Raw genomic sequence first — 17,617 nt, forward strand, 5'->3', positions numbered from 1 at the left:
CATTCAAAAACCAGTACAGTCCCTGCCTTCTGGTGTACAGTCTAAATGGCATGAAACAGAAGGAAAAAGTGATTGGGAGGTAGAAGGGGGAAGAACAAGCTTAGAACATCCTTTCTTAAAGTTACAGTTCTTATAAAGTTCACCTGGGGTGCAGACAGTTCAGATAGCCTGCTAGTATTGCTGCGTTGTTCATATTCCTTTGCCTGCTGCATTCTTGCATTATTTCATCCACTAATGTAAACTGCTTTAGGGTCTGCATCTTTGACTTACAGTAAGACCCAGAAGCCATGTAAAGTAAGTATTTTAAGGCAGCAAGGGATTGCGTGCTCCAACCCTTCTGTGACCTTGACCCCTAGGCCAGTGTAACCTAGAAAGTGAAACTTAATGCAAAGGAGAGGGAACTTTTCCAGTTGGGTAACTGTCTAGCCTTTCTTGTTATAAATGCGTCCCAGCATTTATAATGTACTGCCATAACAGGGTGCAGGAAAACATAAATCCATATATTTCATTTGGTGAAACAACTATTTGGCTTTTCAAAGACATCTGAAGGCAGCCCTGCCCAGGGAAATGTTTTTAATATTTTGTTGGGAGCCACCCAGAGTGACTGGGGCAATATGATAATGATGATGATGATGAATTTATTATATGTACCCTACAATAAATCACAATACATTTAAAAATTCCCTATACAGGGCTGCCTTCAGATGTCTTCAAAAAGTCATATAGTTATTTATCTTCTTGACTCTGATGGGAGGGTGTTCCACAGGGTGGGCACCACTACCAAAAAGGCCCTTTGCCTGGTTCCCTGTAAATTCACTTCTCAGAGTGAGGAAACCACCAAAAGGCCTTTGGAGCTGGAACTCAGTTTCTGGGCTGAACGATGGAGACGTTCCTTCAGGTATACTGGACCGAGGCCATTTAGGGCTTTAAAGGTCAGCACCAACACTTTGAACTGTGCTTGGAAACATACTGGGAGCCAATGTAGATCCTTTAGGACCAGTGTTTATATGGTCCTGGCGGCCACTCCCAGGCACCAGTCTAACTGTTGCATTCTGGATTAGGATTCCTGTTAGCATATGAGAGATGTCCACTATCTGTACCTTCCAGAAACAATTGAATATATTTTTGTTCCAACAGGCTTTCCCAGGTAGATAAATAAGTTTTTGCCACAAGTTACTATTTTGTATGGTTTCAGTTTTGTTTCAAATGTGTTTTCTGTTTTTAAAAACTGTTTTTAATTGTTTTTATTATACATCGCCTTAACACAACTGTTGGAGCACCACCATATACCATGTGTTTCATTGGTTGCACAGCAAGTATTTGGAGAACAAGGCTGTGACTACTATACCACTTTTTAAAAAAATGAATAGTAAAAGGAGTCATAAGACGTGTATTTAAATTCTTTGCACAGTGAAAGGACCACCAGAGTTGCTGGAGTTAGAACAGTTTATGAACCACCCGTCCTAATGCTCTTTGTGTTGTGTTTCAGGTTCTCTGTCTGGATTTCCGCAAATGAAAAAAATATCTATGTCGTACGAAGAGAGGCGAAAGCAAGCTACTGCTATAGTTTTGCTAGGAGTAATTGGAGCAGAGTTTGGAGCAGAAATTGAACCTCCGAAGTTGCTGACCAGGCCGCGCAGCTCTAGCCAAATTCCCGAAGGGTTTGGCTCAACGAGTGGTGGATCCAACTATTCTCTGGCGAGGCATACTTGTAAGTTTCTCTCTTCCCACTCCCCCTTGATGCAAGCTGTATGGCGAAATATATGCTATTCTATTCTGTTATATGGCCCATTTCAGTAACAATGGGAAAGCCTGGCTTCCTGCCATGAGAACCAAGATGCAGAGAGCCACTGGTTCACACACACACCACCACCCTACTCCTCCTCCATGCACCAGAGGACGAAATCCAAAATGGAAGCTTTTGATTTTAGACTATTTCATCCCAAGGAACTTCCAAGGGTTCTGAAGGGTCACAGGTCTGAGACACTGTTTAATGATCATAAAGGTAAAGGTAAACCATTAGGTCCAGTCGTGGCCGACTCTGGGGTTGCGACGCTCATCCCGCTTTATTGGCCGAGGGAGCTGGCATAGAGCTTCCGGGTCATGTGGCCAGCATGACTAAGCCACTTCTGGCGAACCAGAGCAGTGCACGGAAACGGCGTTTACCTTCCCGCCAGAGTGGTACCTATTTATCTACTTGCACTTTGACGTGCTTTCAAACTGCTAGGTTGGCAGGAGCAGGGACCGAGCAACGGGAGCTCACCCCGTCGCGGGGATTCGGACCGCCGACCTTCTGATCGGCAAGTCCTAGGCTCTGTGCCACCCGCGTCCCTTTAATGATCATAGCCCCATGTATATGTGTGGGCATATCTGGGAGCTGTTGAAAACCTATCTTTGCTACCCAAACACAGGAACTATTCACATTCTCTTAGTAGTCTTAGAACTGATCCAGGAAGACCACTCTAAAATGCCTTAAAAAACAACAACAGGTAGTTTCCCCCCTAAATTTGTCCCTAGTTTGTCGCCATTAGCTCAGGCAGCACTGTCTTTTCTGGACTATCCCTCCTTTTGTTCATTTACCCCTCCCATGTTTTCATTGAATGCTTTCATGTCCTTTTCTGCAGCAATTTTTTCGTGTCCTTTTTCTGCAACTCTCACTTTGCTCCTTTTATCCTTGGGGTGGGGGGTGGGGTGGGAGCTGGATCAAGAATTTACAATCCCACTTTTTTTTACTAGCGATGTATTAATAGCAAAACTGAAATGTAAAGTTAATTATTCAAAAATGCTTTGGGTGACCATCCAAACCTCAGAGAAGTTACTCATTTTTTTATTCCCCTAGTTTATGAATATTGTAGGTGATTACCAGAATGGTTCCACAAACCAGTGGCCTTGGATGAATTCCTAAAGGTTACAGTAATACTCTTTCATTGCATTGAATCTAATAAGGCTGAGTGCTCTTGGGTCTCGTGTATACTTTCTTTCCAGATATACCTTTGTCTCATGCTTAATTCTTAATGCAGACACCACTTAGTTGAGTTTAAATCCAGCGTTGCAATTCTAATAATCCTTCTGTGTTCTTTGTACCCATGACTGCCACACCTCCCTTCTTCCCATTGTCAATAAGTGAAGGTGAAAAGTAGGATGGGAACAACTGTTTATAAAGACTATTTCACTGGAAAGTCTTCATTCTGCTTTGTCATCATACTTTGTGCACTCTCACATTCATCCCATGAATTTTAATATTTTTTGAAATCTGAAGTGGGACTTTAAATCAGTGCACTTCCTGTTATGATTTTCAAAATATAATATACGACCTGGCCTCTTGGAAAAACTTTTATTTTACTTTGCTTCATGTTTTGTATCTGAACACCAGTGTATCTTAACGTGCTTTCATAGCAATATCAGAACCTTTATTTCACCATTAGCACCCAAAAAAGGTCTTTTTGACAGCATCTCCACTGTTGAAAAAAAGAGGCGGTAGAGGTTTAATTCAGAAATTTACATTTCACCTCCTGCAATTCCATGCTTATATTCTGGGGCAGGCCTAACATAAGAGCCAAACAGTCTGTTTTGTTGAGGTTTACACACTGTCATCCAGGTTCTTCCTCCACAATGGAAATGCACAAAGAACATATTGACAGAGTGAGGTTGTTGTTGTTGTTGTTTAGTCGTTTAGTCGTGTCCAACTCTTCGTGACCCCATGGACCAGAGCACGCCAGGCACTCCTGTCCTCCACTGCCTTCCGCAGTTTGATCAAACTCATACTGGTACCTTCAAGAACACCATCCAACCATCTCATCCTCTGTCGTCCCCTTCTCCTTGTGCCCTCCATCTTTCCCAGCATCAGGGTCTTTTCCAGGGAGTCTTCTCTTCTCATGAGGTGGCCAAAGTATTGGAGCCTCAGCTTCACGATCTGTCCTTCCAGTGAGCACTCAGGGCTGATTTCCTTAAGAATGGATACGTTTGATCTTTTTGCAGTTCATGCGACTCTCAAGAGTCTCCTCCAGCACCATAATTCAAAAGCATCAATTCTTCGGCGATCAGCCTTCTTTATGGTCCAGCTCTCACTTCTATACATCACTACTGGGAAAACCATAGCTTTTACTATACGGACTTTTGTTGGCAAGGTGATGTCTCTACTTTTTAAGATGCTGTCAAGGTTTGTCATTGCTTTTTTCCCAAGAAGCAGGCGTCTTTTAATTTCGTGACTGCTGTCACCATCTGCAGTTATCATGGAGCCCAAGAAAGTAAAATCTCTCACTGCCTCCATTTCTTCCCCTTCTATTTGCCAGGAGGTGATGGGACCAGTGGCCATGATCTTCGTTTTTTTGATGTTGAGCTTCAGACCATATTTTGCGCTCTCCTCTCACCCTCAATAAAAGGTTCTTTAATTCCTCCTCACTTTCTGCCATCAAGGTTGTGTCATCTGCATATCTGAGGTTGTCGATATTTCTTCCGGCAATCTTAATTCCGGCTTCGGATTCATCCAGCCCAGCCTTTCGCATGATGAATTCTGCATATAAGTTAAATAAGCAGGGAGACAGTATACAGCCTTGTCGTACTCCTTTCCCAATTTTGAACCAGTCAGTTGTTCTATATCCAGTTCTAACTGTAGCTTCTTGTCCCACATAGAGATTTCTCAGGAGACAGATGAGGTGATCAGGCACTCCCATTTCTTTAAGAACTTGCCATAGTTTGCTGTGGTCGACACAGTCAAAGGCTTTTGCATAGTCAATGAAGCAGAAGTAGATGTCTTTCTGGAACTCTCTAGCTTTCTCCATAATCCAGCTCATGTTTGCAATTTGGTCTCTGGTTCCTCTGCCTCTTCTAAATCCAGCTTGCACTTCTGGGAGTTCTCGGTCCACATACTGCTTGAGCCTTCCTTGTAGAATTTTAACCATAACCTTGCTAGCGTGTGAAATGAGTGAAATTGTGCGGTAGTTGGAGCGTTCTTTGGCACTGCCCTTCTTTGGGATTGGGATGTAGACTGATCTTCTCCAATCCTCTGGCCACTGCTGAGTTTTCCAAACTTGCTGGCATATTGAGTGTAGCACCTTAACAGCATCATCTTTAAAAATTTTAAATAGTTCAGCTGGAATACCATCACTTCCACTGGCCTTGTTATTTGCAGTGCTTTCTAAGGCCCATTTGACTTCACTCTCCAGGATGTCTGGCTCAAGGTCAGCAACCACACTACCTGGGGTATACGAGACATCCATATCTTTCTGGTATAATTCCTCTGTGTATTCTTGCCACCTCTTCTTGATGTCTTCTCCTTCTGTTAGGTCCTTACAACTTTTGTCCTTTATTATGGTAATCTTTGTACTAAATGTTCCTTTCATATTTCCGATTTTCTTGAACAGATCTCTGGTTCTTCCCATTCTGTTGTTTTCCTCTATTTCTTTGCATTGCTCGTTTAAGAAGGCCTTCTTGTCTCTCCTTGCTATTCTTTGGAAATCTGCATTCAATTTCCTGTATCTTTCACTATCTCCCTCGCATTTTGCTTGCCTTCTCTCCCCCGCTATTTGTAAGGCCTCGTTGGACAGCCACTTTGCTTTCTTGCATTTCTTTTTCATTGGGATGGTTTTAGTTGCTGCCTCCTGTATAATGTTGTGAGCCTCCATCCATAGTTCTTCAGGCACTCTGTCCAGCAAATCTAAATCCTTAAACCTGTTCCTCACTTCCACTGTGTATTCATAAGGGATTTGGTTTAGATTGTATCTTACCGGCCCAGTGATTTTTCCTACTTTCTTCAGTTTAAGCTTGAATTTTGCTATAAGAAGCTGATGATCTGAGCCACAGTCAGCTCCAGGTCTTGTTTTTGCTGACTGTATAGAGCTTCTCCATCTTTGGCTGCAGAGAATATAATCAATCTGATTTCGATGTTGCCCATCTGGTGATGTCCATGTGTAGAGTCGTCTCTTGTGTTGTTGGAAAAGCGTGTTTGTGATGACCAGCTTGTTCTCTTGACAGAACTCTATTAGCCTTTGCCCTGCTTCGTTTTGATCTCCAAGGCCAAACTTGCCAGTTGTTCCTTTTATCTCTTGATTCCCTACTTTAGCATTCCAATCCCCTATAATGAGAAGAACATCCTTCTTTGGTGTCACTTCTATAAGGTCTTGTAAGTCTTCATAGAACTGGTCAATTTCAGTTTCTTCAGCACCAGTAGTTGGTGCATAAACTTGGATTACTGTGATGTTAAAAGGTCTGCCTTGGATTCGTATCGAGATCATTCTATCATTTTTGAGATTGCATCCCAGTACAGCTTTCACCACTCTTTTGTTGACTATGAGGAACACTCCATTTCTTTTACAGGTTTCTTGCCCACAGTAGTAGATATGATAGTCATCCGAACTGAATTCGCCCATTCCCGTCCATTTTAGTTCACTGATGCCCAGGATGTCAATATTTATTCTTGCCATCTCATTTTTTACCACATCCAACTTACCCAGATTCATGGTTCTTACATTCCAGGTTCCTATGCAGTATTTTTCTTTACAGCATTGGACTTTCCTTTCGCTTCCGGGCATATCCGCAACTGAGCGTCCTTTCGGCTTTGGCCAAGCCGCTTCATCAGCTCTGGATCTACTTGTACTTGTCCTCCGCTCTTCCCCAGTAGCATGTTGGACACCTTCCAACCTGAGGGGCTCATCTTCCAGTGTCATAACTTTTATATGCCTGTTGTCTTTGTCCATGGAGTTTTCTTGGCAGGGATACTGGAGTGGCTTGCCGGTTCCTCCTCCAGGTGGATCACGTTTGGTCAAAACTCTCCACTATGACCTGTTCATCTTGGGTGCCCTGCTCAGCATAGTTCATAGCTTCTATGAGTTATTCAAGCCCCTTCGCCACGGCAAGGCAGTGATCCATGAAGGGGAGAGTGAGGTTACTTATCATTAATTGTAGTTCTCTGAGAGACTGAGTGTTGCCTCTCTATAATCACATTTGTTGACCCCTTTGCCTTTTCCCTTGAGTGCTGCTCCCTCATAAGGAGGAGCAGAAGTTCTCTCTCTCTCCAACACAACTGCAAATATATGATACCGCAAGTCCCTTTGGGATTGAAATCAGGCTGCCCCTTATCTCATGTGAACTTTGGATAATACTTGTAGTAGACCAGGTTCATTCTGTAAACGAGTTTCAGCACGCAAACCATAAATACTTGAATGCTTATTCATATCCCTGAGTACTGCTGAGAATTCAGAAGATGAATTGTCATTCTGAACTAGTCTTCATAATTGCTTGACGTTAAAAAAAACCAACCTCTTAGCAATTAGGCCCTGTTTGAAGAATTAATTAAAGGAGGATTCAGGTGACCTTTCCTCCCCACCCCACCCCACCCCCCAAAAACCGTGTTGCTTCTCTTTTGCCACGTGTATACACCCAAGTCATGTGAAGGGATCCCTCATACAATTGGCTTCATCTTGACTTAGTTGTTTGGCAAACCACGAAGACCTGTCCTTGGAATGTGCAGTGAAGAAAACGTGGTAACCTTCCCTATGAACAACTGTCATGTGAATTTCAATACTAGGGTTGTCCTAAGTGCTGATTGTGAACATCTAGCCTGGGCGAGTGCATGTAGTAGACACAAAGTCCAGGGCTGAAAGGAGACACACCATTGTTCCAGGCCAGGATCCAGTAAACAAGGTCTGGTCAAGCAGAGATGAATTTCCAAAAAGGCTAAGTTGTCAAAGAAGAAAGTAGGTCCAGATAGGTGAGGTCAGGCAAAACAAAAGGTGAAAATGGAGGCAGGTTATGGCGTTACTTCAGCAACCAGGAAACCCAGAATGAACAGTAAGATTGGCAGCTAGCCCTGCCCCTGGGGAGTAGAGCCTCTACTCATAAAGGGTCCCTGCCTGTTTTAGAAGCTTAGCTGAAGTCTTCAGAGCCTGAAGAAGGCAATATGACCTCTTCAGAAAGGTTTTGGCACCACAGACACCTCAGGTGGTGGAATTTCAAGAAGGTAGTAGGTGCTGAACGCTGATTTTGAGGGTACCTTCTCTTGAAGGTTCAAGAAGTCCTCTGTATCACGTCCCCTGGCAACCTCCTCCTCCCAACTCTGCTATTGTCTTTTGCTAACTAACACACCACTGGGGGACGGACTTTCTTGTATGGTGCTTAATGCCCCACCTTTCATCAGAGTAATGTCTCTGCCATCACCTATTTTGTCCTTTGATGACCCCTCTCTCTGCCAGTCCGGCCACGCTGGGAGATCACTTCAGAACATCTGAAACTGAAGTCATATCATCGATCCACCTAAGTCAGTATTGCCTGTTTTGAACAGCAGCATCTCTCCAGGATCTCATGTAGAACCCCACTTCCCAAGCAGGAGCTCTTCCACTGAGCTGGTCCTCTCTCCCAAGGACCAAATGTAAACCACTTTAAGCTCTTAGGAGGAGGAACAATATGTAATAAACACAAATATTGTGGAAATTCAGATCATCCTCAGTGAAAACACAACCTTAGTATGATCAAGGTGAAGGATGCCTGATCTAAAATAATGAGCAGGGAGGAAAGAGTCTGCAGCCGGAATGTGTGTTGTCCCTCCAGCAGTTTAAATTGCAATAACAATTAGAAAGTAGCTCATTTTGATAAGTATCATTGATTTACTATGATAAGATGTAAAACTCTTATCACATGCTTGCTGCTGTTGTTTTTAATGCCAATTAATTGTGATATTTCTGCTCTGTAAGGAAGGATGTGATTCTTTAGGAATTCACACAGTGACCTTGCCTGACATCTCGCATTAATCTCTGTTGACCTTACAAATGGTTCATGAGATATTTAATTATAAAATGCCACGTAAAGAATTTCTCATTACAGATTCACCACATCACACCTAAGCAGCAGCTAATGCTATGTTTATAAAGTTAATGGGCTGATAAATCTGAATGACTCTTCTGTCCTGAATATGAAAATACTCTGTTCGGTCATTAAAGCAGTGTATTTTTCCAACCATGTGCCATCAATATACCTATTAATGATGAGCATTTTGCACTTCAACTCAGTCAGTGTCATGTCTCAAAATTTATTATCGGGCAGTGTGGATGTTGAGCTTTTTCCAAATGTGTTGTTTATTTCCAACATGCCTGAGTCGCATGTAATGCAGTTTAAAACACAACGGACGCAACAAATCAGGCACGCCCATTAAAGGTTTAACCCTGGTAACTGACCAAGCCCCAATGAAAGCTTTGCGGTGTCTCTGAGCAATGGGAAAGGCCTGTCTGCATTAAGCCCTAATCAACTTGCCCTCCTCATACATTTCCCAATCACAGCCAAATACTCTGCAAGCACAGAGAAGACAGGAACCAAGGCAGATTAAAAGAGAATTTGGAATTGACACCATCATACATCAGGGACTGGACTCATGCAAATTGAATAGAGCTATACAGAACCCAAGAGATCTGCAAGGGAGATCCACAACGTTAGCTGCTAGGGCAGCGTTGGTGATAAGTGTGTGAAGTGATGGCGCTACATCATGTATTTCCATAATTACAAGTTATGGTGAAGATGGTGGATTCCAAACAGTATTTCCACTTTGTGAAGTGATCCCCTATTTGTCATTGTGCCTGGTCCCACCTTCAAGGTCAGCTTTGAAACTAATTAGATGTGCTCCCTCAAGGTGGCTTTCTGTACTGACAGTAGCGTGCTCCAACAGTGTTTCCATCCTGTATACCTGAAGGAGCGTCTCCACCCCCATCGTTCAGCTCGGACACTGAGATCCACCACCGAGGGCCTTCTGGCGGTTCCCTCATTGCAAGAAGTGAGGTTACAGGGAACCAGACAGAGGGCCTTCTCGGTAGTGGCGCCCGCCCTGTGGAACGCCCTCCCATCAGATGTCAAGGAAATAAGTAGCTATCTTATCTTTAAAAGACATGTGAAGGCAGCCCTGTTTAGGGAAGGTTTTAATATTTAATGCTGTATTGTTTTTAACATTTGATTGGAAGCCGCCCAGAGTGGCTGGGGAAACTCAGCCAGATGGGCGGAGTATAAATAATAAATTACTATTACTATTATTATTATTATTATTATTATTATTATTATTTAACCAGGTTCTCCAACACTATGGGCATAAGCATTGTCTACTGTGTTCAAAGCAACTGCATTTGAGCCGTTTTAAGGGTTTGCCTTCTGCACATGCTGTTGAGGAAAATTAGGGGCAGGTGGAGCCTGTCAACCTGGGAAGGTAGGCTATCTAGGAGAAGGAAAACTCTGACCCTAAACCTCCGCTGCCTTTTGGGATATCTTTGGGAGAAGAAAAGGCTAAGGAGTAAACCCTACACAGATCCTGAGTGGAGTCCCTAAGATGGTTGGGTACCCAACATATTGCTCTGCTTTCCTTTGGACCACATCAGCAAGGCCGAGAGGGAGGTCTTGTCATCTGGGCAGCCCAGGACTTCCATACATACTGCCCAGACTTGCACCCCGGGGAAGTCACTTGGATGCTGCTGACACATTGGTTTGAATTCACCCTCAGAGGTGCACTCCATTGTCACTTGAGGCAGACAGATGCTAATAACATTGTTTGCTGAATATGAGTTTCTTCTTGTTAAGTGTGATAGCATTGAGAACAGAACTCTGGTTTAGGATTTAGACATGTTAGTTTCCATGTAAGGTAGAATATGGTTGATAGGTATTAAATATGAGTGGTACAGTTCATATTCTGCTGAAGTTAATAGTAGTTAATTTCTTTATTTCAGTGGTCCATTTTTTCAGCTTTTAACTTACAGTACAAACATTTATATTAATTTGACACGGTAAGATAATTACAGCACACTGAAGTTAATATTCACATGGGAAACTGCTAAATTCCTGGTTTTTAACAGGCTATCAGGTTTTGCTGCAGTTCTAATTATATACTGTTTTCAATATTGACCATTTTAAATGACCATTTTAATAGCCCTGTGAAATTAATTTTAACTAGAAATGCAGATATAAAATCTGATGCATGCTTGGGGGGGGAAGGGTCACAGTTATTTCCTTCGCGCACTTCTAGATTATAAACAAATATAGGTGGAAAATAACAATTGTTTACTGTTTCCATAGCACTTTAATATAGTTTCATAGCTGGTCTAAGAATACACTTAAAGCTGGTATAGTTGGATTCTCTCCATAAATTGAAACAAGACTGAGCTAAAGCTCATTTACTGTCTTGGAACGGAATTGATCTTGCTTTCACATTTGATTCACCCACTGCAGATTTTGAGAGGAAGAAAAATAGCATTGTTAGGTCAGTTTAACTAGGCCAGAGTTAGACAGAGAAGATTGGCAAACCCGTTGTTCTAATTCTTTTCTCTTTCTTTGTGGGCAATTTTATTAGCGATTGGGCTGATTTAAATGCATTTTACTGCCTGTATAACACAAATGTGCACGTGTGTTGTTCTCCCATCCCTGCCCAGAGAGTGATGTTGCTGCTTTCTGCATCCTTGTATATTTGATTAAGGCATCCACAGGTCTGAAGGAACCATGTGCATCTTAATGCTATAAAAGATGACACACACAAGTTGATTGCTGCCATCTTACACGTTGAGCCCTCTCACTGCTATCATGTAGAACTATTGATGAAGCAGCTGTGTTCATTCCCACTCCGTCTAGGTCAGCAGTATTAGATCAACATGCTTTGTCGCTAGCCTTAAATTGCTGAATATCTTGATTCCCCAATTATCGAGATCAAATGCATTTCTTTCTTTCTTTTAAAAAAAGCTGGAATTATTTTCTTTTTAGCATCTGTGATTGAGAGATCTCACTGACGTTGACCTCTGTTTTTCTCTAAAAATGCATATGGATCATCGGCTCACTCAAAGGTTCACAGGTAGACATTTGGGAACATGTTTTTGAAAACCATGAAAATTCTTGGCAGAACTGATTGGCAGAATATTCCTTTTTATCGCTCTAACTCTTTCTTCTTTAAAAAAAACCCAGCTTTATTTACAAACTCTGGCAGATGAGATATATTTTTAAAAAATCATAGTATGTCAAACAATGAAGTACAATAGTGAGCCTCATCTGGCAGGCTTGTTCCAAAGCCTCAGGGTCTTTGCTGAAAGAGGCCTGTTCCTCTCTGCCAATGTCTTGATCTGCTTTAGTGGTGATACCTTGGGCAGAGTGTTTACCAACAATTTCAGCTGGCCAGGGAGAAGAGGCAGATCCAAAGATGTGATGCCCTGCTTGCGTGTTTGCTTTCTCAAAGCTAAAAAACAGCACTCGCATATCCTCCCAACATTCTCAAATGAAAACAGGGACGTCCTAAAATATTATACCCCACCCATCTGACTGAGTTGCCCCAGCCATTCTGGGTGGCTTCCAACATATATAACAAACATAATAAAACATTAAACATATTTTTAAAAAACTTCCCTATACAGGGCTGCCTTCAGATGTCTTCTAAATATTGTACAATTACTTATCTCCTTGGCTCAGGGGTGGCATAACTCCATACCCTCCAGCATTTCTCCAATGAAAATAGGGATGTCCTAAGGAAAAGTGGGACATTATGGGTCTGGGATCAAATCAGAAACTGGGATGGCTTCTTTAAAACTGGGACCATCTCTGGAAAATACGGGCACTTGAAGGATCTGCACTCATTTCATATGTAAGTACAAATTTCCATTGCCATGTTTCATGGCCATGTGTTTAAATTGGCAATCCATTCTCTTCTCCCAGGAATTGTTGGCGGACTCCAAAATGTGTATAGGCTGTGACTTGTCAGCATTTTCTTTGCTTTGTTCCCATTCTCTGCTCTTGATTTCTGTACCACTGAAGGCAAATTAGCTCCTCTGGGCAAAGGCTTGTCCCTTTCTAACATTACTGCATATGCTAATTGCGCTGTATAAAAAAATCATATAAATTTGCCAAATGTATCTGTTTCCCTTTCCCAGACCAATATGACTTCCAGCTACCTAAAAATTTCCCATGTGCTAATGTCTTTATATAACACAGACATGAGTATTTGCAGAATCTCCTTGGAGATGTAATAAATAAATAGATAAAACACATGGGATGCCCACTTCCGGTTTTCTGATATCCTTGGTCAACATAAGCAAAGAAGGCAGCAGGGCCCATTCTTCAGGCTAGCAAGAGTCCTGACAGTTGGAAGGTGCATCATGGTCAATGGTGAAAGCAGAGCTTATGTTCAAATCCATTTATACTAGAGCAAGAATGGAGAAGGAATAGAAGTTGCATAAGCCCAGGCTTCTTGAAAAGAGGTGATTTCCAACTCCTTGCTTCTGGCAGTCACTAAGTGGATACTGGGCCTCTTTTATGGCACAGCAGATTCCTGGGCTCATCTTTGACCTCTCCTGAATATCTGGCTCTCTTTCTGAGAGGCAGGGCCAATTAGTGTTTGGGAAGACTTTCTGATTTGATACATTCCAAGGAATGGTGGATGGAGGCAGGACAGACAACATAAACTAATGCATGTCTCCTTATGCAAAAAATGCTATCTGTGGGTCAGTACTGTGCTACCAGAAGCGGGGGGGGGGGGGGGATAAATATTGTATCCCACATCAGACTGAAAATAACTAATTGCCTTGGATCCATTGCATTTAAAGGAGACAAGTTAATACCATGCAGACCGAAGAATTGTGACCAAGTGTCTTCAAGGGTGAAAGTGGACATTGGACAAGAAGCATGGAAATAATTTGACATCTCACTTCATGTTTCCACAAACCTCTCCCTTCAGTGGTTGCATGGTCACACAAAGTGCAACAACAGGCATTGGTCTTCTATTTTCGTTGACAGTTCTGACTCTCCTATAATACCTAGCTCTGCTTTAAAGCTCTCCTCTCAGTCTTAACCCCAGCTAACTTAAATCCCCCTTCTTTTGATCTCCAGTTGAAAGTACAGTGGTACCTCGGGTTACATACGCTTCAGGTTACATACGCTTCAGGTTACAGACTCTGCTAACCCAGAAATATTACCTCAGGTTAAGAACTTTGCTTCAGGATGAGAACAGAAATTGTGCTCCTGCGGCGCGGCAGCAGCGGGAGGCCCCATTAGCTAAAGTGGTGCTTCAGGTTAAGAACAGTTTCAGGTTAAGAACGGACCTCCGGAACGAATTAAGTACGTAACCAGAGGTACCACTGTATCCAGAATCTGCGCGCGGGGGGGGGGGGGGGGAGTGAGACAGCAGCATATGTCATTGTTTGAGTGATGCAGTGGTCATCCTGCAAAGTTTCATTTACAAGGATGTCCATTAGAAAGTACAGGAAACCAAGGCTAACATAGTATTCATATACTTCACAACTTTGTTAATGTTCCCTAGTGCTTGTGGCTTATTTTCTTTCTCTCCTTGAGGAAAATGTTCTAAATCTGGGCTCCTTGTTTGGGTCTAAATGTATTTAGACACCCCCCCCCCCCGCTCTCTAAATGAAATGACTTCTTTAACTAATTGACTACAGCTAATTGACTACAGTAGTGATTGGAGTTCAACTTTCACAGGCCTTGCATAACAGCAAACAAAATTTTTTGGACCCATTCAAGATACAAGAGCAGGATTAACGGAGCAGGATTTTGAAAAACATATTGCTAGCATCCTATTTGTCTTCATTTTATTCTTCACTGAGCCCCAATATTTATTTACAGGTTTTTTTTGGGGGGGGGAATGCACCAGAAATCTTCATTTGCAAGCATGCCCAGTAATGCTCTTGTAGCAAAAATGGGATAAGCCACCTTTAAAACGTATACCCTTGCTCCTTTTTACAGTAAAGCCATAAAAAGCTGGCAGGCAACTAAAGAGACGGATCTTAAGCCTCTTTTAATAAAACAATTAAAGTAATAAAGTAATCTCTTACTGTTTTATTAATTTCATTGGTAGAACATAAAGGGCTTTGGGTGAAATCTTGAAATCAATTGGAGTCTTCCCCTGGGGTTCAAAAAGTCAAGATTTTATCTCGTATATTTGCACTTATGAGCACATATTTAAGTTTCATTTTAGGTGATAGCGACAAAAATCAGCAAAGGTTAAAACTAGTTTTCTAGAGGATTATAGGAAATAGGCTGGCTAGGGCTTAGCAAAGCGAGGGAGGTCTTCTCAACTGCAGTTAAGAGACTGGGATTTTGAGCTTCATTTCCCACAGCCTCTTCCTGGAGTGAGTACCCTCTCACCAGATGTTTTCATGCCTGAGTGATGTTGTTGTTGTCTAGTCATTTAGTTGTGTCCAACTCTTTGTGACCCCATGGACCAGAGCACGCCAGGCACTCCTGTCTTCCACTGCCTCCCGCAGTGTGGTCAAACTCATGCTGGTAGCTTTGAGAACACTGTCCAACCATCTCGTCCTCTGTCGTCCCCTTCTCCTTGTGCCCTCCATCTTTCCCAACATCAGGGATTTTTCCACCATGGCTAAAGCTAACACAACCAGGCTTTGAACTGCATATTAGGAGAGTTGGTCAGTAGGATGTGGTTTGGTGTAGGCTGGTATGAAAGATATCTGATATATGGAGTACAGTGGTACCTCGGGTTACAGACACTTCAGGTTACAGACGCTTCAGGTTACAGACTCCTCTAACCTAGAAATAGTACCTCGGGTTAAGAACTTTGCTTCAGGATGAGAACAGAAATCATGCTCCGGCGGTGCAGCAGCAGCGGGAGGCCCCATTAGCTAAAGTGGTACTTCAGGTTAAGAACAGTTTCAGGTTAAGAACAGACCTCCAAAATGAATTAAGTTCTTAACCCATGCCCATCCCATAACTGGGATGTAGAACCTGTGACACTCCCAGTGTTGGACCACAACTCCCATCATTCCAGACCATTGGCCGGGCTGGTTAGGGCTGATGTGGTCCAACAGCTTTTGGAGATCCACAAATTTCCCCTTCTATAAAAGTTTGGGTCAGCAGAGAAGAGTTTGACTCAGCATTGTTTCTAAATAAAGCTTCTATGATTACAGAAGTTATATGGCTGGGCCAAGAGCAGCAGCTCCTTGTCTCCTTTCTAATTCCCTTCCCTTTGATGTCAGACTAAAACATTTGATGTGGAGGCCTTGTGTTGCAAGCTTCAGTGTCCCCACTCCAGTTTATTGGCTGCCGTTTACAGGGGTGGAGAAGCTTAACATGGCCCTTGGATCACATGCTCTACTTCGCTCTTATATGTGCTGCTTTTGTGCTGCCTATTGTTGTTTTTCCATTTCTGTAGCTTTTTAAAATATTCTGGCTTTAATTGTTTTATTTTACTGTTTTGGTGTTTTGTTTTGTTTTTGTTTTACTGTAATTTTAACTTTTGGTGAGCCACGTTGGGAATCTCTGTAAGTCATTTAAGCAAATTGGTGGTTTACTAGATTTTATGAAAGGGGAGGATGGCTGAGATGTCGGTGGGTGGAGAGAGAGAGAGAGAGAGAGAGAGAGAGAGAGAGATAATGTAGTCAAGTACCGAATCCAGAGGTGTTACAGACTTACCTTGCTCTCCATATTTTGATTCATTAAAACTTGGCATACTGAATTGTTGCTAATAATTTCACTGAAGAAGATAATGACTGAAATCTGTATGCCATGTTCTTGAAGTTGCACTGGTTAAATCTATAGGGGTTAACACTTCCTTTTACTTTACAGGATTTATAATTAAATTGGGGCTTGTATACAGATCTTTTAATCTAAACATCATTTATTAGTTCTGGGGAAATTCATCTCTCCCCCCCCCCTCCAAATTCCATTCAGAAAGGAACACTTGGGTATTATTTGGACGTAATCAAAAACCATAGCAAGGAAGACTCAAATTGCCAAAGGTTCCCAAGGATAGTCAGCTCGTTTGGTAAACAGCTGCCAATTAACCAGCTTTATTCTGTGCTGCGCCATTATTGTTTGCGTTATTTTGCAGATTCATCGGCACATATAGCATATTGTAATCCTTTGATCTATTATGTAAACTTGTTAATAGACACTGGGTAAATAGGAAGGCGCCAGCCATCACACGGCCTTGCTAATGCAGTCCTTGGCTACTGTACCAAGGCCAATGTATTGGCAGATTTGCATTAGCATAGACACTGCTCATCCTTGCACTAGATAATGGACTCAAAGGTTAAGAGCAAAGGATCGCAACAGCCCCGATCAGCGGAGCTTTTCTAGGGCTAATTACCTCTTCACTGCGCTGACTCTAATGTGACATGTTTATTGCCTTAACTAACAACTCATTAGCTTAGTTGATGTTTTTGTCAATATTAATTCGTTCATTTAAGCCAAGTCAAAGCTTAAACAAAGATGTCCAGACTGAGAAGTGGGCAGCAGAGTGACTTTTGTTTAGTTCATCTTTTTTCCCCTCTCTCTCCCCTTAGCTCAATTTAAACAAGATAAATGTTGACAAGAGAAATATTTAGAGTGTCTGCAGGTAGTAGGTGTTTACTAATGTGCTAGTGTTCAAGGGCCAAGGCGCTTTATTTAAATAAGGGGGGGGGAGGCTTAAATGATTTGAGAGCGAAATGTTTAATAAATTAAAACGCACACTTAATGTGTCTCAGGAAGAGCCATTTGAAAACAACTCTGGCCTCCAATAGGTTAAATTTGGGTCCCTGGGAAGATGTGCTGATTGGCCGGCAACCTCTCGGCTGCTAAATATGGCAGGCAGTTTGTTCAATAAACAAAAATAAGAAGCTGGGTTTTGAGAACTGCCTGTAGGAGGGAAAAAACATAAAAATCA

General features: G+C 42.3%; 1 protein-coding gene across 1 annotated transcript in view; it reads left to right on the plus strand.

The window, feature by feature from the left end:
- WDR7 (WD repeat domain 7) overlaps positions 1–17,617 on the plus strand; it is a 202,759-nt gene that overhangs the window by 116,092 nt on the left and 69,050 nt on the right. The window contains exon 21 of the mRNA XM_080972111.1: positions 1,490–1,796. Coding sequence (XP_080828237.1) covers positions 1,490–1,796 — 307 coding nt within the window. The remainder of the gene's footprint in view (positions 1–1,489; positions 1,797–17,617) is intronic.

The sequence above is a fragment of the Podarcis pityusensis genome (assembly GCF_964106645.2).
Source record: "Podarcis pityusensis genome assembly, chromosome: 11".
Taxonomy (NCBI): domain Eukaryota; kingdom Metazoa; phylum Chordata; class Lepidosauria; order Squamata; family Lacertidae; genus Podarcis; species Podarcis pityusensis.